Source organism: Rhamphochromis sp. 'chilingali', assembly GCF_963969265.1.
Source record: "Rhamphochromis sp. 'chilingali' genome assembly, chromosome: 11".
NCBI classification, from domain to species: domain Eukaryota; kingdom Metazoa; phylum Chordata; class Actinopteri; order Cichliformes; family Cichlidae; genus Rhamphochromis; species Rhamphochromis sp. 'chilingali'.
Genome location: NC_137938.1, coordinates 15,927,997 through 15,954,145, shown reverse-complemented (window position 1 = coordinate 15,954,145; position 26,149 = coordinate 15,927,997). Strand labels below are relative to the sequence as shown.

At 43.3% G+C, this 26,149-nt stretch overlaps 1 protein-coding gene across 2 annotated transcripts in view; it reads right to left on the bottom strand.

The window, feature by feature from the left end:
* LOC308405236 (nuclear factor of activated T-cells, cytoplasmic 1-like) overlaps positions 1-26,149 on the bottom strand; it is a 63,098-nt gene that overhangs the window by 17,421 nt on the left and 19,528 nt on the right. For both annotated transcript variants that reach the window (XM_080895730.1, XM_080895731.1), the window contains exons 5-9: positions 23,032-23,204; positions 21,938-22,078; positions 12,895-12,950; positions 10,737-10,869; positions 1,921-2,574 (exon numbers count right to left, since the gene is read on the bottom strand). In XM_080895730.1, coding sequence (XP_080751856.1) covers positions 1,921-2,574; positions 10,737-10,869; positions 12,895-12,950; positions 21,938-22,078; positions 23,032-23,204 — 1,157 coding nt within the window. The remainder of the gene's footprint in view (positions 1-1,920; positions 2,575-10,736; positions 10,870-12,894; positions 12,951-21,937; positions 22,079-23,031; positions 23,205-26,149) is intronic.

Below are 26,149 nucleotides of genomic sequence, written 5' to 3'. Positions count from 1 at the left end.
CACGGCCTCCCCAACTGCTTGGGAGGAACGCTTTTTCTTCATGGCCGGTGTTAAATCACCGCTGCCGCGGTGAGGTCATCTGCTAGTCTTCTTTCTTTAATTGAGCTTGCTAACACACGGCTGTAATGCGTACAGACGGGGGAGTGAGACGCCGGGTTGAGCTGCCTTCCGATCCTATTTATTTTAGCTCAGGGCTCATTTGAGGGGTTTTGGATAGGGTCGGGCCTTGGAGCAGCAGATGCCTTGGCAGTATGCTGTTACCACCGCACACTTACCAGGACTCCAAGAGTTTACCACAGATGCTTGCACAGACGTTAGGTGATGTAAACGGCAGCACGCTGAGGTTTTCAAGGGGCTGCCTCACTGTCTTTGGTCAATCAATACACATTCCTGTGCGTCCCTAATGTAGCTATAATCGCAGGCTGAATACATTTGGCCACCGGGTCGGAGGAAGACTGAGCTTGCTAAAGTGACAGAGGATGGAGTAGCGGGGAAGAGAAACAAGGTTACTTGGATGAGCACTGCCACGTCGGTTGGTGTAAAAGGACCCGTTTGGCAACCGTAGTAGAAAACTCAAAATAAAGCTATCGTTTTACATTATTCAATTAATGCCCACGTGAACGCTTCTGCTGCCGTAATTATTGAAAGCAACAAGAAAGGATTCAGCTTACATCTCCAGACAGTCCAGATTTGTATGAATTCAAAGAGGAAAAAGTCTAAAAGATTTATTTACTTTTGTTGTTTTTTTTAGAGGAAAGAGAAAGTTTCAAATCAGTTTATAGAGCTGATAAGGGGCAGACATCCCTCCTGTGTCTGTATTGTCTGTTTATGAGATAATGACTAACGGGACTCATCAAGACTGACAGATATGCTGACAACTGCTTTTCAACTCAATTACAGTTCCACAGCAAAACTCCCCAGGTCCCCTCATGCCTATCACCCCTGTACTCCCAGAGCTGTTGAGTGAATGCGTATGAGCTCATACACACACATGCAACAACATTAGTTTACTGAACAAAAGGTGCACAGGAAGGGTGATATTCCTGAGTTCAATGCGGTGGCGCCTCCCTCCCCTCTCCACCACCTCTAGTAGTTTGCAGGCAGATTTTAACAGGTCAAGCTGGCTGGATGCCAGGGATGTGCTCTATGGATATATATCATAACAGCAAGTGGAGCTTCTGCTAACACAGATAACAGGTTGCTGCCCTTAGAGACACAATGTGCGATGGACACAGGAGGCAATAAACCCAACCATATGGTCTCTTGGGTGTGACTGGTTTCATTGCTAGAGGGAGACTGGTGACCCCACAGTCTCCCCTGATGACGACAGCTGCATGGTGTGGACTCCGTGGGGAAATGACGGGAAAACAAAGCCTCTGCCTCCTGCGTCCCAGCATCCCTCCCAGATATTTGGGGGTGGCGATGAGGAGGGGGTGGGCCGGCTCAGGAAATCCCTACCCATTGTTTTGCTTCCTTCATTAGTCGTTGTGTCAACAGTTTGGATCGCTACGCGTGTGCCACTGTTTTTGTTCGGCTGCACCCCGGCTGACCCCAGTGCTGTGATGTTTTGACAGATTGTTTCAAAATCCCATCAAGGCAATTTACCCTTTGAAAGTCAAGCGGCCATTCGGACAACATAAGCTGGCCGGCACATTAAAACCAAAAGCAAATAAATCCGCTGGGCCTAAAATTAAACAAATCTGACGTAAATATGCTGCCAGAATTTTTTTCAGGAAATACTCTGAGGTGCAATAGGGTGCGGCCGTGCGTGAGGGCTTGCAGATAAGAAAAAGCTGTTAAATAAATGTGATGTGTTGCCCAAACAGCCAATTTTGGCACGGACAGTGATCTCATAAAGAGAAACGTATAACTTTATTTAGTTATTATTCTGGATAATGTGCATACACTGCAGGAACTCACCGTCATCTAGGTACATCTGGTCCAGTTCCTGGGGCTCCTGCTTGACGGTGATGGCCATCGAAGGTGGGCTGGCATCCTCAGGTAGCAAGCTTGGTGACCTCCCTCCAGCTTGGGCTGAGCCAACTGGGCTGTAGGCCTGAACGAATGGGCTCTCCGCAGGCCCAACTGGAGTGGAAGGGTGGGACGCTGGGGAAGATGAGGGGCTGCTGTTGGTATAGATAGGGTGGTAGTTATGGCGTCCTGGGCTGTTGAGGTGGTTGGGGCTACCCTGGGAGTGGAGCAACCCTAGAGAAGAGTTGTTATCTGGCGAAGATGGGTGGGCGAGATTAGGGTGGCCAGGGTTGTCCTGAATAGGGGGCGCTACCATGGGTCCCGGTGGTGCTGCTGCGTGGGTGGGGCTGTTGGGGAGGCACTTGCTGAATGCCACAGGAGACAGGTCATGAAGGGTGGGGCTTGAACTGGGGGGTGACGATGGCATGGCAGCATGGCGAGGTGGGCACGAAGGGTAGCCCCCAACCAGGCAGGCTTCAGGGTCAGCCACAGGCATGATGGGAGTGAGTCTTGGCTGGCTGTAGTAAGGAGTGGAATGCATGGAGAGCCCCACGGTACCCAGAGAATCATATTCATCGTGGGGTTCTGTCTTTATGATCGGCACTGATGGGGGAAAGTAGAAAGAAAGAAAGAAAGAAAGGAGAGGTTATAAAACGTGCAGGGAATCCACGTGGCGCAGTGAGCGTATGACTGAGGCTGAGTAAAGCATCGAGCAGGCAGAACTGCGCCTGTGATACCCTTTATAATCCAAACAAACAACCACCAGTGGATCTGGGCTCAGCGTCAACTTGGCAGAGTCCTCTAACAGAGAAATCCTTACGCCTCCTCTTTTGCCACCCATCTTTACCACACCGTGAAAAAAAGCAAAAGAATAGGGAGGAAAGAAAAATGGATGAGTCATCAGTGTGGAAAGCCACAGCTGGCTCTAATAATGAATAGGACCTATTTTCTTTGGACTCTCCTCCAGCTCTGATATCCAATAAAAGTACTTTAAAGCAGTGGAGTGCTGCTGCTGTTGCTGCTGCTCTGGACCCCCAGGTTTCCTCCACACTCCAGAAGTAATTGTTTCTCTCAGGACCAAAAGGATAGTGGTGGTGGTGGGGTGGGGGAGGGGAGGGGGGGGGGGGGTGAAAAAAAGGAGATGATTTGATTTTGATTAGGCTGCCTGAGCTGCTTAAGAGGTTGCAGAGCTGTGCCTGTGGTTTCAGGAGCTTCAGACCTCAGCTAATGCAGAGAGTGCAGTGACCCCATTTGATCATCCTGCCTGCTCCCTTCTAACTTCTAATCCAGTGCAGACTGTCTGCGTTGTTTCCTGATTACTTCTGACTGACAGGTATCACATACTTCCTCTTCACTGTCAAGAAAGGTTTTCTATTAATTGAAAATTTCAATCACAATCCGAAGCCTTCATAAACAGCGGCGTGTTTATGGACCGGGTTGAGTGACGGAGAGGGATCCATATTAACAAGCTCACTGCTGAGTTATTATATAAGTACACATGCACAGGCTGTGCCAGCACAAAAGTAATAGGCCCGTGTTAAGATACCCAAATGCACAGCAAAGGCTTCTGAGTCACAATGGACATACTGTTTATTCCTAGCAATTGTTAAAATGTGTTAATGGGTGTGGTGACTGTTTGGTGCCAGCCATTAAAAGTTTTTGGCTAAATGTACTTCGTAGTGACATTTACTTGAAGCTGTCAATATGAATAAGATGTCTGTGTGTATGATTTTTGTACATAATAGAACCTTTCTCTGACAGAAAAAAAGGCAAATTGTCCCTTACTGTGTCAAAAAAAAAGACATCTAGGTATGTGAGAGTTTGGTCTGAAAAGGCACCAAACGCGTCTGTAGCCTCCGGGGTGCCGAGCTACAGAGCAGCGATAACGTGGCAGGGAACACATTTACGTCAGCCTTGTCTGCTTTCAGAGCCCAGAGACCAGGCTTGGTGTCTGGGGCAGCACGGTGAGGCGAGTCCCATGATGCACAGGCCTCCTCTCCATGGCCTGGGGAATAACAAGTGAGTCACATGCTCACACAACATCCACAGTTACTTCCCTCCAGATTGCCTTTGTCTCCTGTGCCTTTTTCTCTGGTGTGAATGGACAGAAGTGTGCCAAGGAGCTGAGGGTGTGATATCAGAGTGGAAATGTCATAAAATGAGACCATTTTCATATTTTAGCTTGGGGTCCCGATCTGCATTGCTGCCTCTAATTTGAAACACATTTAACCTTCTGCCTTATGAAATCAGTCAAAAAAACAAAAGTCCTGTTAAATATTTAAAGAACATCGCGCTTAACGGATCCTGAAAACTGATATCTTGTTTCAAATGTCTCCTTGCAAAAGTTAAATGAAAAAAATAAAATAATTACAATATATGAAAGTTGCATACGTCCAGAGTAATTTATTGCATGTACAGATGCCTTTCACCAAAGATTGCTGTCATTATTTAAGTATCTGAGCACATGTGACATATACAGCAATTGCAACCTCGCTGTCTTCTATTCTTGGATTATGACATTGACCAGCTGCCAGAAAGAGTGTTTTTACAGCTTTATCTTTTCATCCTATTAGACATTTTTACGAAATTGTGTCATAATTAGTGTATAAAGTCTGGCGTTATAGCCCAACATGTGTTTTGTAAGCTCACCGTGACCTTGACCTTTTAAAACCAAGTTCTAATCAAGTTGTCCTTGAATCCACATTTGGGCCTGGTGCAACGCCATTCCTCATTTCGCATTCAGCATAATGGGACGGCTGTTTGACATGTTTGACTTATGTAGGAAAAGGCTGTTCATTAAGAGTAAAGGAAATTCTAAGCATTGTTTTTTACATTAAGCAAAACCTCCACCTGCCTGTTCTCCAAAGTTGCAAACATTTTCTCCAAAATTCATACTCCTCCCTCCTCGATTTATAAACAGACGTGTTTCCTCCAGCTTGGTCCATCTCTATGTCTCATTTCAACTTTATATGAGAACTGAGAAAACAGATTCACCGGGCCCAGTGCAACTTCAGCTGGCTTCTATTTCCTCCCAACCTGTGGGTTATGGCCCACAGACTGTTGATGCTCCGCACATGGTTTTCTCTCCATTTCTGGCAGTTTTCCCTTCTGTCTGCTTGTATTGAACTGATCAGGAATGATCTAGGTATTTTACTGAGCACTTGTTTCCTCTGATGGGAATAGGGACAGTGATGTGTGTCTGTATCTGTTTATTTCATTAAAAAAAGCAAGCAAGGCTTATGTGAGCTTTATAAAACACTTTCTAAAGAAGAGCATCTGTACTTCTGGACGAATTCAAGAGGTATTTTAGGTTCTAACACTCTTTTCAACTGGTAAAATATGATACTATTATGCCACTGTGAAAAACATTTTAAGAAATTCTGGACACACCTCATACTATCGGCATGAATCTCCCGTGACATTTAACATGGAGCAGGTGGTAGTTCATTAACTCAAAGGTACCTCATGCACCATGTCCCACTGTGTAGGCAATCTGGACACACAGCATACCGTGGGCTTTGGTATACTGTAGGTTAGTGTAAAAACACCCAAAGCTGCAGACCTGACAGAAACAGTTCAGTCATTGTCCAGATTTTTTTTTCTTTAGAAAAACATGACTGTGCAAATATTTACAACAAAAGATCAACGTGTGGCTCATTAACTTTTCCTGTATGTGTCACAGAACATGTTTCTGGCTCTACCCTCTCCAGCTCCAACCACAGACTGATGCAGTGATGGTGGGAGAGAGTAGGCAGCCATTTGCGTTAAGAATAGAACTTGATATTACAGAGGAATCTCCAAACGGCCTGTAAAAATAAAGGGGTTCCGAGAAGTTCTTCGCCCGAGCTTTGGTCACTGCCAGCATTTTTTTAGCATTTGTTGTTTAATGTGGTTGGTGAAAACTGTTTCTTGTTTCAAGAGCAACACGTCACATCTCTACACACGCAAGAATTATTGGACGGGAGCTCGGAAAAGGGAAGCTCATTCTGGGAACCAGACGACAGTTGTTCTGCATGTACATCTCATCATCACAGACAGGCACTTAGGCTTCAACCGCAAATGCTGCTGATGGTATATTTAAACAATAGCAGTCTTCTCGACTCATCGGCTAAATGCACCTATACCTCATAATCAGTTCATCCCAATGGAGAAACATTTTTTCCATAACTGGTATAACTCTTTTTTTCTAAAGATTCTAAAAAATAATCTTTATTTTGTTCTGTAAAGGGAAAGGTCAAGTTCTTGTATTCACTTGGACACAGGCGGGGGTTGCTTTGTGTATATCATAGACTGCATATAAAATATAGCTATCTGGTCTTTAAGTCTAACGTCATTAGCTATGTCTGGGCCCAAACACTGCTGCAGGTCTCCAAGTCAAACGATCACTGCAGCATTACTGAGAGTTGAAAAACTGTCTAAATTCTTTCATCTGTAATAAAATGATCAGTGTGGCTGCTCTACCAGGTGTAACAATTAAGTTTAACATCCAGGCATCCATGAAGAAGTTTAACGGAGTTAGAAGTTAGCAGGGAGTTAGCTCGCTAGCTTCCATCTAAATATAATATACCATGTTCAGACTGAGGGATTTCTGAAACAAATTAAGACGTACAGCTCTGCTATCACTTCCAACATAAATGAAGACAGAAAACTAAACAGCAGTGAGTTTTGTAGGGTTACTGAAGTTGGGCTAGCTGGTATATAATGATGTGCTACGTGATCGCTAGCAACACATCTATGTTAGCATAATATAAACAGTAAAGCTGGAGGATGAACGCTAACAAACGGAGGACTTTTTTCCACTCAATAAAAGTTTAGGTGAGGGTTCCCGATGGTTAGGTGCAAATACAATCTCATGGCAGGATGCTGTAAACGGATCAAACTTCAGTCAGGAAAACAACTTAGATAATCCATCCACAATACGAGGTTAGTCATTAATATACTGCTGCATGGGCTGAGCTGTAATTACATTGTAAGGTTTAAAAAACTCAGCTTTAAATTGAAGAGTGGTAACAAAAACCGAGAGAGGCAGACAGTGATCACTGACTGTTTTTAGGGGCTTGTTGAGATTAAATAGAACAAGATACAAAGCATTAAAACATGATAAAAGCACAACAGCCTTATTAAACGCAGAGTAGTTTGGGCCCGGAAGCAGGATTCATCACGTCATCACTTAAAGACCGGATAGCCTTTTGATGTAAAACATGACTATATTTGGACTAGTAGTTTGGTTGTTGAATTATCAACTAATACTATGAAGTTTGGTTATCAAGGGTGTCTCCTGAGATACCTTCTAACTGCAAGCATATAAATAATATACTGAAATTTTACTCACCAAAACTGGAACGCAGACTTCTTAGATATGCCGTTGATGCAATTGTGTGCACAGAAAGTCATATGAGCGACACCACAATCAGGACAGAGAAGTCCAGTTTAGCCTAGCAGACAGCTAACAGTCCAGCTAGCAGCAGCCAAATGTCAGTCACAGTTGTCCCAAATAATGAAACTTTAAGCCTTAACATAATGTGATACATAAATTTTATATAATAATAACGGATTTGATTTATATAGCGTTTTTCAAGGCACCCAAAGCGCTTTACAATACCATTCACTCTCGCATTCACACACTGGTGGAGGCAAGCTACAGTTGTAGCCACAGCTGCCCTGGGGCAGACTGACAGAAGCGAGGCTGCCATATCGCGCCATCGGCCCCTCTGGCCAACACCAGTAGGCGGGAGGGTAAAGTGTCTTGCCCAAGGACACAACGACCAGGAGCCACGTTTGCCCGTATAGTCAGAAATGAGGAATTAGACATACAGACCAAAACAGTTTTTGCACTATTTCTGCTAAAATTTAAGTCTATTGGTATTACCGACCCATCAGGTTGCGGCAGACAGCCGCCCCTCCCTGAGCCTGGTTCTGCTGGAGGTTTCTTCCTGTTAAAAGTGAGTTTTTCCTTTCCACTGTCACCAAAGTGCTTGCTCATAGGGGGCCATATGATTGCTGGGTTTCTCTCTGTATGTATTATTGTAGGGCCTATCTTACAATATAAAGCACCTTGAGGCAACTGTTGTGACTATGACTGTGTTGTGTTGTGATTTGGCGCTGTATAACTATATTGAATTGAATTGAACTGAATTATTACCTTCCTTAGCAGCCAGCCTAAAGGAACTGCAGTATTTGGCACTTCCTCTAACAGTTTCCTGCTTTGTATACACAATTTACCTCTTCCTCACTTACATAGAGCATGTCCATTTTTTTGCACTATATTAGCATGGCAATGTCTCAAAATTCCACAGCATCCATCTATTGCTATCTTTCCACTGCATCTGACGGGCCTAATATAAACTTCTTAATTAACAACAGAGGCAGTGAACATACAGATCTGCTGAAATAATGATGCCTGTTGAAATAATATGTCTGGTGTACTTGCGGGGCAAAATATAGCAAACAGTTTGTTTGTTTTATTATCCCCCCCCTCCAGATGTGTTTTGTTCTTCAAATGCAGGTATCAATGTTTAGCCGCAGTATTGCCAACCACATATGCATTAGTGTCAAAGAATAACAAGATGGTCACATGACCTGAATGGAAAATAAAGGTGGTTTTCACTAGCATCTGGGTCCCAGAGAGTGTTTGCTTCATCCTTCCGCTGTTTTAAACAAGTTGGGCTATTTTAAGGTTTTGGTTTGCTTTTTATAGATGAACAGACAGCAGAGTGTGAAAGAAATGTTCTTTCTAAACAACGTCAGAGACCACAACTGTGCTTGAAGTGGGACATAGGGCCGGAAGAGTCTTTTCATACGAGCGAGCAAAAAAAAGAAGAAGTAAAAAAAGTGTCGACAGCAATGTGTGTCTATGCGTGTGTGTGGGTGTTCTCCTCCGCAGCCCACCCCGAGTACATGGCCGCAGTGTTGGTTGTTTCACTCACTGTTGACACACACACACTGAAACCCTCAAAAGCAAACAGCTTCACTAGGGTTTCCTCATTCTCTGCTGCAGTATTGAAACTGTGAAACTATTGCAGTCATCCTCACTGTGCACAGTCTGTGATAATTAGAACAATTTTAACATTGTGGTCAAAAAAATAAAACCAAAGTTTTTACCAGGTAGATCACAACTATGGAACTCAAGCTCTGTGTTCTGCTTCACCTGCTATCTCCCAACAGAGTCTCTGTTTTTCATATGATCAGCTGTACTTTTTTAATGCGTATGCTGTATCTGAAAATAGAACTCAAAACCCTTGTCGTGGTCGCTTTGGCTGTAACACTTGTAAGTTAATTAAACTTCTTTGACAAGACATGGGCCCCGCTTGTGTGGTCCACGCTGTACTTGTGGTTTATTTGGCAGCAAAGGAAAGAACACAACAAGCCATCTTTTAATTAGAGCTGCGTGCACGCTCAGAGAACTGACTTTGAGATGCGCCGTGGATGTTGAAAAGCCTTTGCATCTCCTTTTCTCTCTGTCTCTTTCTATATGAAACGGATGAGCAGCTATATATGGCCACAGTTTGTCTTGTCCCACACTTGTCCGGTTACCCACAATGCACTTGTTCATCATATTATCAGGCATCTCCAAATAGGGCTGTGCTCTATTTGTTCTCAGAGCCTCATCCAAAATCCTGATCACTTATCTCCCGAGGCCATAAATGCATCTGCTGATAATCTAAATGTCACATCTTATTAACAGCTCTGGTCTTTAAACACATTGCTTGCCTGCTATCCCAGAAGCATTAGACCCATTAGGCTCTGATCAATGAAAACAAGATACCACTGTTTTGATCTAATGGATTTCGCTGGTTATCACAAGGGGAATGCGTGCCTTGTAAAAGCACGGTTACTGGTTAGAATTCCAAAACCGACTCGAGCAAATGAGCTGCAGCATTTGCTAAGTCTGCCTTCAGCAACTACTGTTTAAAGAGGCAGAAGAGTTCTCCGGTGTCTTGAAAAGCTCTTAACTGCGTCGGTGCCGCTTCTCAGCAGACCAACAAGCAAAGGACTTACTATGGCACCATATTTGGAAAGCTGCGGCTTGAAAGAGCAAACCGGCGCAATAAAATAATGCTATTCTCGTGGGATGCTTGAAAGCGATACTGAAGATGATATTTCACCTGTGCCTACTGTGAAGAGCAAATAGCTCGCAATGTAATTTCGAGGCTGAACTTTTTAACTCTTAACAATACATTCTTCAAATTCCAACGTGAAAGCCATCTATAAACACTGAGGCTTGTGATAAACACACACACACACACACACACACAGACAGAGGTATTTCTGGGTTTTCAGGTTGCTACATGAATGATATGGCAAAGCAATGGCTGGCTGTGTGTGTGTGTGTGTGCGTGGATGTTTTTTTGTCAATTCATAAGTGTGCTGGAAGAGAATGTGTGGGGCCGGGTGTGAAAGTCAGGTCGCTGGGAGATTGACTCCTCTACATCAACAGTGCTCGGAGGCTCTGTCACTCAGTAGGTGCACCTCATGGCTGGGGAACGTGCTGTCACTGCAGAATAAACACACTTCACACCTCCTGCACTCGCTCAGAGGCTTCAGCCAAGTGCTGCCACTTACAACGTCAAAAACATTCACAAAAAAAAAGGGGGGCTACAAATTTCACGTAGCACTTTAACGGCTGAGGTAAAATAGGACGAATGGCTGTCAAGATGTGAAAAGGCACACAGTTGCAATAAAGAACGCAAAGCGTGCAGCTTGTGCAAAGCATAGGAGTGTTGCAGTGTCACTGATAATAGAAAGGGTGGGTGGATGATTATTACCATTTGGAGGAAGGTAGGTAAAGCGCTGGGACTGGCTCCTCTTCCTCTTGCCGTTGCAGACGTAGAAGTTAACCTGCACCGAGCTGGATATTCTCTGGTTTCTATATGGCGGGATCTCCACAACAAGAGCGTTCTAAAACAGAAATATGATATGATAATAAAAACTCAGGTGTGAGACGTCATTTTGATTTTCACACTTCCTCTTAAATAACCAACTTCTTTTTAGTACTTTGTGCTTTGTAGTTTAAACTTTTTATTTCTTGCTTTGTCTCAAATTTAGGCTGAGGCGTTTTTGCATCTTTGGAAAGCTTGGGATCACCATGATATTTTCAAAGGAAGTTCTGCAAATTCAAAAGACTGGAAAGACTACACAGCATGGGTTTATAATGACTGTACACCTGTGGGAATTAAGAGGTTAATCAACAGCTATGTTTGTTTTGCAGTTGGCCAGTATTCAGGATACTGTTTCCAAGAGGCTGGACTGGGAGCAGGTCTAAATGAGCACGTCTGGACTGTGTAGATGCAGCACGAGAGCTCAAGAGGTTGGTCCAGTGCCTGTGTTTGTCTCTGAGGAAAACCCAGGAGCTTTAGCATCGTCCCTGTACTGCACGAGAGGAGGGAGGCAGCCAGCTTATTTGTTTGTACAGCCGTGCCTTTGCTGGCTTGCCTGCTCGCCTCCTCTGCATCGATACACCACAGCAAGTCTGTATGGATATGAACTTGCAAATATATTGAGAACATTGCAAAAAAAAATGATCCCGGGGCAGCTGTGACTCTCCTCTAGATCTAAACAGGCTCAGAGTGAGGCATTTTTCGACAGAGAGCAGGTTTCTGTTGGTCATTGCCACACTTGAAGGAAGGTGGGAGGGACGGGTTGGTGGGGGGAAGTCGGAGGTGAGCTCAGCACCAGTCTACCCTCCAGATAATGATAAAGAAAAACATGCAGGTGGCAGACTTTAGGGTGTTAAGTGCGTGCGCGCCGCTTTCCCTCGCTTCCCAACCCCGTGAAAGTTAGCACACTCTCGATGGCAATAAAAACACAGTCGAGCAGGCAGTCAGACTGGAGCACTTTAGAGTAGTCTAGTCGCAGCTGGCATAAGAAGAGGGCCTGTTCTCGCTCGCTGTCTCTAAGTAATTGTTTATTAGATTTACAAACACACTGTAAGATTTGTGTTTTATCAATGCTGACTGCTAATTTTCCAGCATCCGGGACTCTAGCCATCACGCATCAGCCGGCCCTGCGGAGCAATTAGACACCACACTCCATATTTGTCCTACTGATGCAACCGAGTCATTTACCCAAGCGAAACAGCAGCGGCAAGCCAACGACAAACATCCCGACTTGCAGACTTTAGTTGGGGATAGTTAACTATGTGCGAGTGTAAATCACCTCAGTTAGTTTACAGTGGGTTGACACAGTTGATGAAAAGAATCGTCATTTCAAAACATACTGTCATCCTGCACACGCAAACAGGTTCTGTTCTTGACTCTGTCCACAGTAAAAAGCAGGCCTAATGAACCTTGATGAAATCTTAATTAAGTCCAGAGCTCAGGCAGCTCCCTGTGACACATAGAAAAACATTTGCCTCATTCCCTCTGTTGACGATTCCCTTTTCGCTTGCTTCTACATTAACAGTCCGACTGAGCGTCAGTTAAACGAGTACACTGGTTTATTTTCTCATTACCACCCTCATGAAAGGCAGCAGGTAGGGTGCGATTTGCACTTGGCTGCACGGTCTCAACGTAGATGAAGTGTTTGAGCCCAATTCAGCAAACCTCACTGTGAACTAAACGTCTGGCTATGCTAGGAGGATTGTGTGTGTGTGTGTGTGTGTGTGTGTGTGTGTGTGTGTGTGTGTGTGTGTGTGTAACCCATACATGTGTATCTTCATGGATTAGATGCAAAAACAACATGACAGCCTGCGTCTAATTACTTCCAAGAGGATAAGGAGATTTTGTGAAAATTCCATTCAGGATTGCATCGGCTAAACATCATTGTCTATGTTGCAATTTGTAATAACTTAGCAAAGGTTACATCATTACAGGGGACAGATGAGGAAAAGACAGAGAGAGGAAAAGGAGAAAAAGTCTCACGGGAAGGTGGGACTGGAGACGGCACGAGCATTTCAAATAAATCATGCTGGTAAGGTGCACTCACTGATTTGATGGAGTCCTTGTCAACTTTGGCTTCCGTCTCCCAAAGATGATGCCCATCTGTTTTGCAAAAAGACAAATGCATTATTTAGCGGAGGCCCTTACAAACTGCATCAACATATAGATGAGATGGACCTCATTTGGAGTGTGGCTACAGACTTTTGGATTTGGGGAAAAAAAAACATCACGGTTTCGACAGAAATTGAATAAAGAAATTCTGTTCTCTCAAGTTCTTGTTGATATGTGCTGTTTTGGATCTTTTTATTTCATCAGTTTCATTTTCACACTGCCAAAGTCATCTCATTCAAACGTTTTTGTCACTATTCTTTCCTATAATAGACCTGCTCCTGTTCTCTCTAGTGTTTTTTCACTCCCCCTTTCAGGCTGTCTGTCACGCACCCTCCTCTTTGACATCTCTAAAATTAGAAACATCCTGTGTCACAGTGATGCTGAAAAGCTAGTTTATGCATGCATCACTTCTAGGCTGGACTATTCTAATTCATTATTATCAGGCTGTCCTAAAAGCTCCCAGAATAGCCTTCAGTTGATCCAGAACTCTGACTGGGACTAAAAAAAGAGTTCTGGATCACATATTTCTCCCATGTTGGCTCCCCGTTAAGCCCAGAATTGAATTTAAAATTCAATGACATGCAAGGTCTTGAATAATAAGGGAACATAAACAGAGCACTTGATTGTTGTGTTGGGGTTTCTTTCTAATACTGTAGAGTCTTTACGGTATAATAAAAAGCATCGTGAGACAATTGAAACTCGACCTGATCCAGGTTGTTCAGGACATCAACTCCAAAATCTCCATCGATCACCTGCTTATTCTACTCTAGCTACACCAGTTTCAATGCACTTTGACTCTATTAAGTTGCTTCTAGTCGAATTTTTCAGATTTTATTATTTAATTATGAACTAAATATTTCCCTCTTCTTTCAGATGAGCTCCTTAGTGAATTGACAATTTATTAACTTTCATTTCTTAAAAACAATTTCAACAATTTTTGCAGCTCCAATGTAAGAATGTGTTGCTTATCTAAGTCTGAAGTGAAGACTTTAAGGTTTTGGACCAAAGCACAAAAAAAGGGGAAGCCGCTTTGGTATAGCCACGAGCCGGGTTGTGTTTGTTCTCTAACGTTCGACAAGGAATGCATCCTCTCTTTTCTTCATCTGTCTCTGTAAAGTTCTGCACTATTTCTGTCCCTTGATTAGATTTTTTTTCTTTTTCTATTTTGCTCCCCCTACTTCTTTTCCTCTCTTCCCCGCCCTTCTTCTCTTCTTGTTGTGGTGAGGTTTCCCCTCGCTGCCTCGCAATAAAAGGCCTGTGTGCCGCTGCAGCTGTTGGGAGCCTGCAGAAGCTCAGTTCACATTCTTTGCGTCCTCTTTGTGATTTCACGCCGCACCTTTGTGAACAGACGCTCTGGGCTCTGTTACGGCAATCAACACCAACCACACTGCAATTTTTCGCCTTCTTTTTTCAGCAGAAACCATGAGTCATTACTGCTGTCATGAATGACAGTGACACAGAACAGCTTTTGTTTCAGTGGCACACCAGGTGACTCAACTGTATGGATGGGTAGTGTGGCAGTGCTACTATATGTTAACAGGCGCAAGTAGGAGTTTGCAGATTAAACAGAGAACTAGAGTTGCAGCGTCAGGCGCAGGAAGCTATCAGATAAGATAATCAGAGACAGTTTCCACATAAACGACAGCAAAAGCCCAGCAGCTCTGGAAGATGTAAAACCCTTGTTTTTTCCCCCAAAGCATTATGTTTTTCACATCATGCACAGAGCGAGAGAATAAAGGATTCCAGTCACGGCTGGCTTATTATTGGTGAGATGTGGTAGTGGGGGCGGGTGGTCAGCTTTATTATTCAGAGAGTGAACATCAGTAGATATATCTTTCCAAAATGGCCATATTAAAACATGGGGGGAAGAGAAAAACAGACGGTGGAGAGATCAGATAAGGGTTTTTTTGTATTTGAAATGGGTGGAAATAAAAGTTGCATATGGAGAAATGTACCTCACTGCAATGGAGATGAAGTGCATGACTTGGGGAATAGCAGTAGCCAGGGGGCACAGTGTGTGATCCTGTGCATGTGGCAGATGATTGAGGTACATGAAAGAATGAGGCAAAGGTAATGCAGTGTAGTTGTTCAGAGTATGGAAGGGCGATTAGAGCAAGCACAGGCTCAGGGAAGGTCAGAGAAAAGGGGAGAGACAGAGGCAGACAGAGATGAGCGTTCCTCATGTTACGTCTAGGGGAACCAAGAGGGAATCTCACCCGCCTCCGCTCTGGGAGACACTCCAAGAGGGAAACCTTAGACTCCGACGTCAACCCCAGCCTCCACTAGTAAACATGTTTTTCAAACTTTTCTCTCTGCCTCCCTCTTGATCTTTTTTTTGTCTCACCTTTGGTAGCTCTAAATCAGTTTGTTCTGTCAAACTTTTTTCAAATCACACTGCATCGTATGAAGCAAAGCTAAGAGTTTGATGGAATTGGGATGGGGCCACCTGTGGCATGCTGTTTGGGTGATAACCACAGGACTTTCCATTCTCTCCATCTTCCCTGCAACATCTGCAAAACGCTTCTGTTCCTGACAACACCTCCTCTTTCAAGCAAAGTCCACCCACGCGTAATGCACGCACACCGATGCACACATATGCACACATGCAACCACAGCATCCTTTACCTTTGTTCTGGCCTTCAACTTGAATTATAACAGGGGAAGCACAAAAACAATAAGTGGCATATAAGAGCTGTGTCTGGAGAGCTCTAGGTACGGCATAATCTTGCCTTGGTCAAACAAAGAAGTGAATGAACACATGCATGCACATGGACAAATGGAAGCACGCTTATTTTTAGACTTTGTGCTCAAATGTTAACCAGGCAGCTTTTCTATATATGACTCACTCTTGCAAATCTGGTCCACAAAGACTAGCACTGCACAACCAGGACAACATGTTCATTCATCAGGCAGCTAGACAGCACGTAGGGCGAGGCCTCTTCGAGTCATTTCTTCTTCAGTTCCTGACAACAAACAATATCGTGTACCTGCCTGGTGACAACCTGGCAACAGAGCTGCTGTTGTAAAAAACCTCATAAAGTCCAAACCTTTCATTTGTGTTATTTCTAGTTTTATATACTATAGTCCTTCTTTTGTTACTACCTACCCAAGTTAAGAACCCTAGATAGCTGAGTAACAGTGTATCTGACCTCCCAATGAACTCACAGGTTTTAGCATTTGAGCGTTTTCTTTTTTCCTTTTTTAAATTTAACTTTTTTTTTTTACAGTGACAGCCAAAGGTGATTTTTTTTTCCTTCCAAAAAGCATTGTGTAGTGCAAAACAGCTTCCACTGACCAAGTTCACTTCAGGATTTTTGAGAATGGAAACTATGAATCACGCGCTTAAATGCGGAGGTTGTCTTGTGAAACAACCCAGACATATTCTGCAGCTACGTCTCTTTTCCAGAGAAGATTATTTTAGAGTATTTATATCTCTTTCCTGTTTACCTATGTCAAGTTTATTTTCCATTTTATTGTGTCTCCATTGCCACCTTGAATGAAAATGCTTCAGTAATTTTATGCACATTTTTCACGGCATTCGCCTTGTTGCCCAATGAGGCGCAAAGCCAAAAAAGCCCAAAAGGGATTCCACCATGACTGATCCCAGCTGCGTTTCCCGTCTGGAGCGACTGGATTCTGCCAATCTAAGACCTGGTGAAATTGGAGAAATGTGGGTCTGCTTCAGATCGAGGGGCTTCCGTATAAATTACGACTTGACAGTAGATTTATGATGGGTTTATAGCCAGGAAGTGAGTTATTCTCGGTGTATAACAGGGAAAGCGTGAGCCGACGTGACCTGGGGTTGTAGCCTGAGGAGGATGGCGGTCAGCGGAGTGAAATTTTATGCTTCTTTTTAAGAGTCCAGCTGTGTGGCGCTGAGTTTGAAAATGATCTGAAGACTCAGAATGACGGTGGGAGGATCATCTGCACTTGTACATTTGGATAGTATTTGTAGAGTGGATAGCATTAGAAAGACATCAAAGCTTGCTGCTCTTAATGGTGTGTTGCATGTTATTTCACAGCCTAGCGAGAGTCACAGCGAGAACCGCACTTAGAAACTGAGCGAATGGTGAAAAAGAATGCAGGTAGATGATCATTTGATATATCAGAGCAGGGTCGCTCCAACAGCTTGCAGCCAAATCGGTCATAAAGACCCATGTAGTGAGCCACATTTCATTAAGGTATATCACTATTCTAATCAACTGGAGGGATATTAAGATGTTTCCCTAACAAAAATGGCCATCTTTCCACAGTTCGAGAGACTCTTCTGGCAATTACATGTTCAAACATGTCTAAAGAGAAGTGTAGAGGCCACAGGACAATGTAAACATTTTTCTGCTATCACACAACTGGGTCCTTTGATGTATAGATGTTCTCAAAGCCACTGCACAAATATAGCTTTAAACTGCGGATAAGAAACTTCCATTTCACACATTCCTCATGATGCTCTTCTAGCAAGGTGCTTGAGAGCTTAAACCAGCGGTCCCCAACCCCCGGGCCTCGGACCGGTACCGGTCGGTGAGTCGTTTGGTACCGGGCCGCGAAAGTTGAGGCTCAGGTGTGAAATGTATGGTTTTCAGGGTTTTTATCGGTTTTCAGTGTTATTTTGTTATCGTTTTTATCGTTAACTCGGTTTTCCTGGGTCTTTTCACGTGTGTTATGAATAAATCTTCTTTTTTTCGGTACCGGTACTAGTTTTATTTTGTTGCATTTATCTGTGACACCTTAAAGGCCGGTCCGTGAAAATATTGTCAGGCATAAACCGGTCCGTGGCGCAAAAAAGGTTGGAGACCGCTGGCTTAAACCATTCTAGCAGTGATAAATAATTACTGATTTTGAAATTGAGGGCAGTATACCATCCTAATGAGACAGTAAGATCCCAAATCTCATGCCTGAAGCAGGGGTGGAGGTTGGTCTTATCGTGCCAAAGTGCCAGAACTATGAGCCAGTATGAGCCATGAAGGTTATTCTAGCCTGAAGCCAAAGGACAGTCTAGACATACTGCTACAAGTACAATACATCGACCAGTTTGTCTGGTGTTTAAACTTGCCCAGGGTGGAAGAGTTCAGCCAAGTATAAACAGTGCATGAATGAACTCTTAGCAGTTCAGGTCATAGCCTTCTTCAAACTATGAAGGTATGAATATCCAAACATTTCAGTCCGATGCTGAGGAGCTTTTACACATGAGGAATATTAGCTCGAGCTTACTGTAGTAGATCATGTTGTTCTAAAGTTACAGATTATGCTAGAGCTAAGGAAGCCTCTCTCCAGCCTGAGGCAGAGGTAGAGAGGACCAGACTTCTCCCTGCTGCAGACCAAGCTGCATGGTGCTGCTGAGCTCCAGGCAACGCTCCAGTCCTACCAGATGTAAAAACTATCCGGCTCACCAGGGAATTCCCTTTTCTCCCCTCTGAGTCAGAGTGTAGGCTTTCCCCAGCTTGCTCTCTCTCCCTCTCTCTCTCTGTTTGTCTGTCTGTGCCTCTATTTTCCCTGCCTTTAGCACTCATTCCATCCATGGAAAGCAGGGCAAGCCAGAACACACATTGCAATAGGTGCGCCAGGTATGTCTTCCTAATCCAATGCCAAAAGAGCGGTTTGGGTATACCAAAAACACAGACACAAAACGCAATACTAATAACAGAAAACTGAAGCAAAGTCAACAATGCAAAAAAGATGGAAAGTTTCACAAATGCCCATATTGTGGTTCTGGGAAAGGCACTACTCTGTGCTGAGCAGAGAGCAAAAATGACATAGATTGTTATTATTATTACTATCAACAAAATTACTCTTGAAAGGAGTTTTTAAACTGCAACAGAAGACGAGCACCTATGTTCCTACAGTCTGAATATCTTGCACTATCTGATGGAGCAAAACCATACATACAAACCTTTCGCTGGGGGCGTGTGGAAAGTGATCTGTGGTCTTCGAGTCCACTTTGGACCATAACATCTGATCATTTCTATGCGCCAATATCTCAAGAGTTCTACGGAAGCCCCGCCCATTTCTGCACCTCCTATTCCTCTCCCCCCTCTCTACTGTCTAAGGGGTCTTGTCTTTTCCGATTCACCTCTTCTACAGGGAATCCTTTGTGGATGACTCACTGCAAACACTTCCTACCGAACAACGCAAACAGGCCCGCAGGCTAGCAGCCGCAGCGGGTACACAACAACAAACACACACACACATACTGTACACATGTGAATGCACCGGTTTGCATCAGTTATCCTGTGGGTGATGAAGTGGAGCAGTGGGGATGGACATGGCATCTAAAAAGTAGAAGTAATTATTTTTCAAGGTGCATTAAGGTTTCCCGCAGTGGCAACAGCTATGAGCTCTGCTCATTTGATACTGCGGATGTCTCACGGGGGGACAGACAGACAATCAAAACAACAGAGAAGGAGAGGAAGGTTAAAGTCGACAAACAGAGCGGCGCTATGTTTTAAGAGTACATGTGGGTCTGATTTATTTATTTATGCTGTTGTACGAAACAATCATTTGCTCTTAGATGTATTACTGTGTATTCACGGCATAATATTTTGCTCCTTGTACAGAAGATAATGCCAGTGGCCACATGTGCCAATGATTTTCTAAAGACTACTGGATGTCTGTGTGTCACTGGTGTCCTCATTTAACCACAAACTGCAAACAGCAAATCTCTCAAATGTTGATGGCATCCCCTAACAGAGCTCTGTAATTAATTGATATCTGTCTTTGTTGCGTTGGTGTTTTAGACAATTCAAAAACATCTGCGTGTATGCCAAAAACAGCTACAGCCTGCACAAAACCCCCCCACAACAAATGGAAACAGTTAGAGAAGTAGATGTATTTATGATTTATAGCTCATTTGTGCTAATAGGCTTTTGTGCTTTGTGTGATCTGCCCCCTCACTCCACTTGGAGGATTTTGACTGTATACAGTTATTCACACAAGTTGGATTGGTACTCCTAAAGCAGCCTGTTGCTCCTTAGGATTTGTGGAATTTTCTTGAAGGTGTTTATTGGAGTCAATTTTGGAGAGTGAGCAGCCGTCCTGACCTCTGATGGCAGCAACAGTAATGGCTGTCACCACTGAGGCAAAATCAGTGATTGGTGTTGTGCCACACAAAGGCCTTGGCTGTACGTACGCATGACTGTGTAATTATTGCGGCGCGATGCTCTGTATTTCATGGATGCATTTAGTCATGAACTTTTCCAGAGGAAAATAAAACCAAAGTTATAGAATAATTCTGTAATACAATTATATTTTTATTGGTTTCTTTTTTCCTCATCCCAGTTTGGCCCTTCTAAATCAACAATCGGAGAAATCCTGAAGTCTAAAACTTCACGAAACAGCAGGATTCTCTGATTAAAATGCCAAAGGACAATCTTTTGCAGTATATTTAAGACATAAGTATTTTTCCGTGCTCATAGTTGCTCGTCCATAGTTGCCATTAGTGAGTGATGTGCGTGTTCCTGCTTGCGCACGTGTGTTTAGGGTGTGTAGGTCTTTCTGTAATGGGCTTTTTGACTTAGGAGACCCTGGAAATGGTGGGTCATTAAAGTTCACATAAAAGCAGACTAAGTAGTAGACAGACAACCTCCCTTTCGATCTCCCTCTCTCTCTCTTTCTCCCTTCTGGACACCACAGAGACGGAAAACAAACCACCGAGATGTCAATGGCAGCCACGAGCCCGGAGATCCCGCTAGCGTAGAGCTCCGCAGCTCCTAATGTCTTTAGCGGGTATCGGGGATAGAGGTGAGAAAAAATGAGGGATGAGGGAGAACAGAGGAAAAGAAGGAAACGGAATATCAAGGTAAAGAGAGTGGGGAAAGAACGGAAATACTACCAAGAAGGCAAAAGGTGTGCATGTATGGGCTTTCCTCTTCAAGGGATCCCCCACACCCCTCCATGACTAAATAAAACCAGGAGAAGGGATACCCCAAATTACCAAGTTCATCCACCTCTCCTTAACCCATTGCTGCTTCCTCCTTAAGCCCTTAGGTCCTTAAGAGTAGACCATTCAAACAAGCTAGGGGCAAGTAGGGAGAGATCCATGCAGTGAAGAGTAACAAAATCTTTCTTCCTTCCAATTTTGAGACTGAATTTTATTTTTATAACCTTTTTGAGGAAAATAAGTAAATAAAGGATTCACTTTTTATTTCTGCGTTCACTGACCACTTGCTAACTTTTACGGCAGAAGTGTGAAGTGTTTTGGAAAGTGTGGATTAACTGTGATAATCTTCAGCAATTTTGAAATTCATGGTTAATGAACTGGAAGACACAATTATCTCATTCTCACAACTTTGTTTATGTTGCTCCCTTGTCTTAGTTTGTGTGTTGCTCAGCAGCAGCAGCGGCAGCAGTCACGTCGTGCTTCAGCTGACTTCAGAGCTACTACTGCGCTTGACCTTTGTTTTGATTTATTGGGTGCAATCAAGGAAATGATCACAATCATTATTCAAACTGAAAACCTGATCACTAGTGTTTCTACTTTCACAACCCACCCACACAGGGGAGAAACATATGGCCAAAAAGTTTAGACCAAAAAAAAAGAAAAAGAAAAAGAAAGAAATTGTTTCCGACAGCCGGCCAGGGTGAGCGTCTGGCAGAACAGGGCGGAAGAAAGAGTGACGGAAAGCAAGCGAGCGAAAGGGTTAACTGTCGAAAGCAGGGGGAGTCAGGGAGGTACGGATAGCGAGGGAAAGAGGGAAAGTGAGAGAAAGAGACGTTGCACATGCCCTGGTTGTGATTCATTCCTTAACTTGTGGCGAGCGCCGCTGAACAGGCAATGGAAACTTCAGCAAATGTAAATACGCTTTGGTTAAAAATATAGTGGCCTAATGCACACCACATGTGGCTCGCTGGCAAGTCTTGCTCTATTTTGACGGGAGAAGAGACTAAGAAAATGCAACTGATGAGAGTGGGGGAGAAAGAAAAGAAAGGGGTATTAAAAAGGGAAATTGAAATGCGGTAAACATGGCCCGGTGACTGCATCTTACCCTGGGCCTTCTCCACGAATACCACCTTGGACTCGGGCAGGAAGTTGAGTCCGTTTAGAAGTATCATTTTGCCTCCCGTGGCAGGGCAACTGTCCATACTTTGCTTCTCGACCAAGGGAAGCTCTTGAGCCGAACGCTGGGCTGTTGAAAGAGACACACAAACACAGGTTTCAAAATGGTGCGCAAGATTACACTAATACACCGCCTGATCCCCAACTACCCCGGGAAGCACAAGCCCAGCTCACAGCCAGTAAAACAGCAGTTCTTGGTTAGGGAAACAGGCTTATCAACTTTATTATGATGATTTCATGACCCCCTAGCTAAGAGGTTTGCAGCCAACAGCTGCTCTTTAAATGACATTGAAAAAAAGGCGCACAAATGATCAAAACAATATTTTCATGGTTGTTATGGCCAACCACCTGCCTCTGCTTTGCATGAAGTGATGCCAGCAAGTCACCTCTGACCTGTAGAATTCGGTCACCACATTCACAGCCGTATAGATATACAGTATCACCTTGCATCTGTGGATCTTATTTATAAATCTGTGCTTTAAATAACTTTAAACTTCACATTTAAATATGATGCACCAACTCAGATTAACCTCCACTTTGGACCATAAACTACAACGCAAGCTCTGTCTCACAATCTGAGTCTAACTGGCTTCCTTGGGCGCAAATAACATCACACCCCTCATACACAAATGAATGACAAAGAGAACAGAGGTTTCTTTCAATGTGCTCACTCAACCGTGCCAAAAAGTGGGGCTGGCAAACGACCTTTGTGAAACCTGCGCTAATGGGGTAGTGTTACCAAAATAACTTGTGCATTCAGTCGTAAAATGTGAATTTAAGATAGATAGCACGTGTGTTTGGCATCGTGCACAATGCATCTATTGCTTTGGCAAAGACCTTTGATCAAATAAAGCTTATTGGGTGCAGATGCACTGAATTTGCTCCAGTAGGCAATAAAATAGTAGCTCACTTTATTGGACTACAACAATAGATGCCACCTGAGTGCAAAGCCAACAGAAAAGACATGCCAGGTTTTGTGTTTATTTCTGTGCGTGTGTTTGTCTGTGTGTGTGTAAGACTTACAGCATTCAATGGGGTTCGAAGTGGCCTGTAGGGACACGGTCCTGCCATTGGGTTGGTTGATGTGCACGCGAAACACAAGCCTCACACGTGTGTTTTTACGTCCGATGTCCGTTTCCCCTTTGCGAAGCTCAATGTCTGAATTACGCAGCTTCAGGATTCCCGCACAATCAATTCTAGAACGGAGAAAAGCACACGCACAATTGAAGACTATATCCCCGAGACAACATTACACAGGCAAAGGTGACGGAAAGGTGAAGTTCACTGTTTACTTTTTCCAAGCCAGAACAATTTCTATTACAACATTTCAAGAAAGCACCAATTTCTTTCTCTTCTGTTCCACACCCTGAGTCACAGAGGGTAGCTTTCAACGGGATGCAAAAGCATGGAAAAGTGCGACCAAGGGTTGAAACAGGAGCCTATCTGATTTACTCTTGGCTGTGAAATCGAAAATAGCTGCTACGCATCGGGACCAGCAGTGAAGTCCCCACTGGTGTTACAGATCATGCACTGGAAGTTTATCGGAGCATGACCGTGTCATTATTAATCCAGCATGTCATCAAAGGAAAAGTTGGACATTAATGAGTTTGCATCACGGTTTTAAATGGCCAGAGTGGTCCAAGTATTCAGAGAAATCTGGACTGAGCGCACCATGGCTTACCAGTATCACACACGTTCTGTAGGAGTACACCGAGCCTGCCTTGTCCGTTCACACCATTTCACTTCATGAGTTTTGGGTTTAAAACTGCTGTTAATCATTGCCACATGTGCTAATAGCCCCCTTTTTAAGCTGTCTCTCTTTATTTATTTCATTTCACAATTTGGGAGGTAAAGGTGTAGAGTTTCTTTCCCTTTTCTTGGTGGAAAAAGGGCATTCATTCGCAGGCATGGCCTTTCATAAATTTACATAAAACTAGTGTGGCTGGTAAAAAGTGAGAGAATACAGATGGGATATGGTTTGGCATTTAAATTATTTTACATGGTAGCTTTTTGGGAGCGATTCCTGGAACATGGTAAATGTCAGGTTTTATACCAATCCATTTTTCCCTTGACTTTGGTTTGTACAATTCAAAGAAAAGAAAAATAACAGATACAGTCATGCTGACTACCCGCTCCTTATCAGCACTGAAAAACGAGCAACATAAAGGATTGGTGTTTTGGTGTTCTAACTATCTTGCACTTTAACATAACATATGATGACAATTTGGCACTATCAGAAACTTAGGATGCCGTATGTCTGCTAACCAACCTATGGAAATCTAGATGAAATGATCGACTGACACTGAGGAAAAAGAAGATAACGAACCCAAACATATTAGACAGAGTTAAAATATGTTAAACCAAATCTTTTGGATTTTAAACAAACCCTTGTGGCAGTAGAAACCTTGTTTCTATGAAAAATCCTGCAGTGGTTGCAGATAGCATGGTAGGAAAGAGCGGAGGGACTGCAGGTATTAGTCATAGCCTACAATTCCACAGGGATTATCAACATACAAACTTGATGTTTTGCCCAAATTTACTAGATCCACATCTGCAACTAGGTCAAGATGTAGTGACAGCAAAAAATAAATAAAAAAGCTGTAGCATACGACCTAAATCAGTTTCAAGCTCATCAAACTATTCAGTGAGCCCTTATCTACCAGCGACTGGGATGTTAAACGCACCATTTTCATCAGGAGAAAAACACTGCATTATAGAATTAAAGGCGATCACTCAAATGAACCATTCCCTTTTAGCAGACAAGATGACCAAATGACAGCATATGAAAACCACCACAGATCCACTCAGCATACGAGTCAAGGTTTCACAGCTTTCTACTAATATGCCACCAGTCTGTGGTTTTAAACAAGAGCAAGATGATGGTCATAATAAAGTTACTCTAGTCATAACCGTCATCCTCTTATGAATGCTTTCTCGCTTATTAGGTTATAGTAGTTAGAATCTGCAGAGGTGGTTGGTGTGCTTGAAGATAAAACATCTTAGAAGCGGAAAGGGAAAAAAAACAGATTGAAGCTTTCTGAAAGTTTGACTGCAGTTCTTGAGTGTCTGCATCCCACACAAATGATAGCTGGCGTGTGCACAGCGAGATGGATTCTGCATTATCAAGGCAACTTTTTAACAGCTTGGTGGAGAGAGAAAGTTAAAGACTTTTCTCCATCTTTCACTGTTTAGATAGTCAGGAAGAAATACAAAACGTTAACTCCTCTTCTTGTGCGCTGACGATAAAAAGAGAGAAAAAAAAAACTTCCTCTTGAATGTTTGGTTTGGTATAAAATCATAGCCTAGGGGACACATTAAGCAAAACAGGCCAACAGTATGCTTTAATATGCTACAATATGAAGGATATTGAGGTATTGTTGGAAATGATATTGTAATGTAATACAAATGTTAAAATCATCTACACTTCGCCAAAGAAGGCCACTGTCCAGTCAGGAAACTCTCATGTCCCATAAATCTTCATGATCCCCAACATTTATACAAACATGAACCTGTGTCATAGAGATGCATCACCTATATGCTTTTCATTTAAAAACACATACGCACTTAAAGTCTAAATGGTGACGAATAAACAGTAAGAGGTAATTGCCTTATGTAACCTGTGCTAAGATACAGTAGCTTTACCAACAACACACAGCTCTGGGCCACAGTCCAATAAATTCACTGCTGCCTAGTCTAAACGGAGCCCCAGGACAGGAGCTACTGCCTGGATACACTGCAGAGCAGAGCCGTTGGCTTACTGAAAGTCTAGAGGGAGGAAGACAGAACCCGAGCCTGACTTTTCAGCCCTAGAAAACAGATGCTCTGCTCCTTTAGATGGAGCAAGTTTACATGTAAAACTACATCAAAAACATCGATTTTTTAATGCTATGAATAAATAGGTGATTAGTTTTTTTTTGTTTCATTCAGTGCTTCTTCTATGCTGAGTTAAGCTGTAAATTTGGTCCACCTGCAGCACAGAATTTTAGACAGTGGTCCCCGTTTTTATGTTAATCAGTACAGATGGTAGAAGTTACCTGCAGTAAACTGTTTAAACATGCCTTGCTCGTATCATCCAGCAGCTCGGTGACAAAGACTTAATCCTGGTCTCCACTGTAAGTCCGAATCACTAAACCCTCTCTTA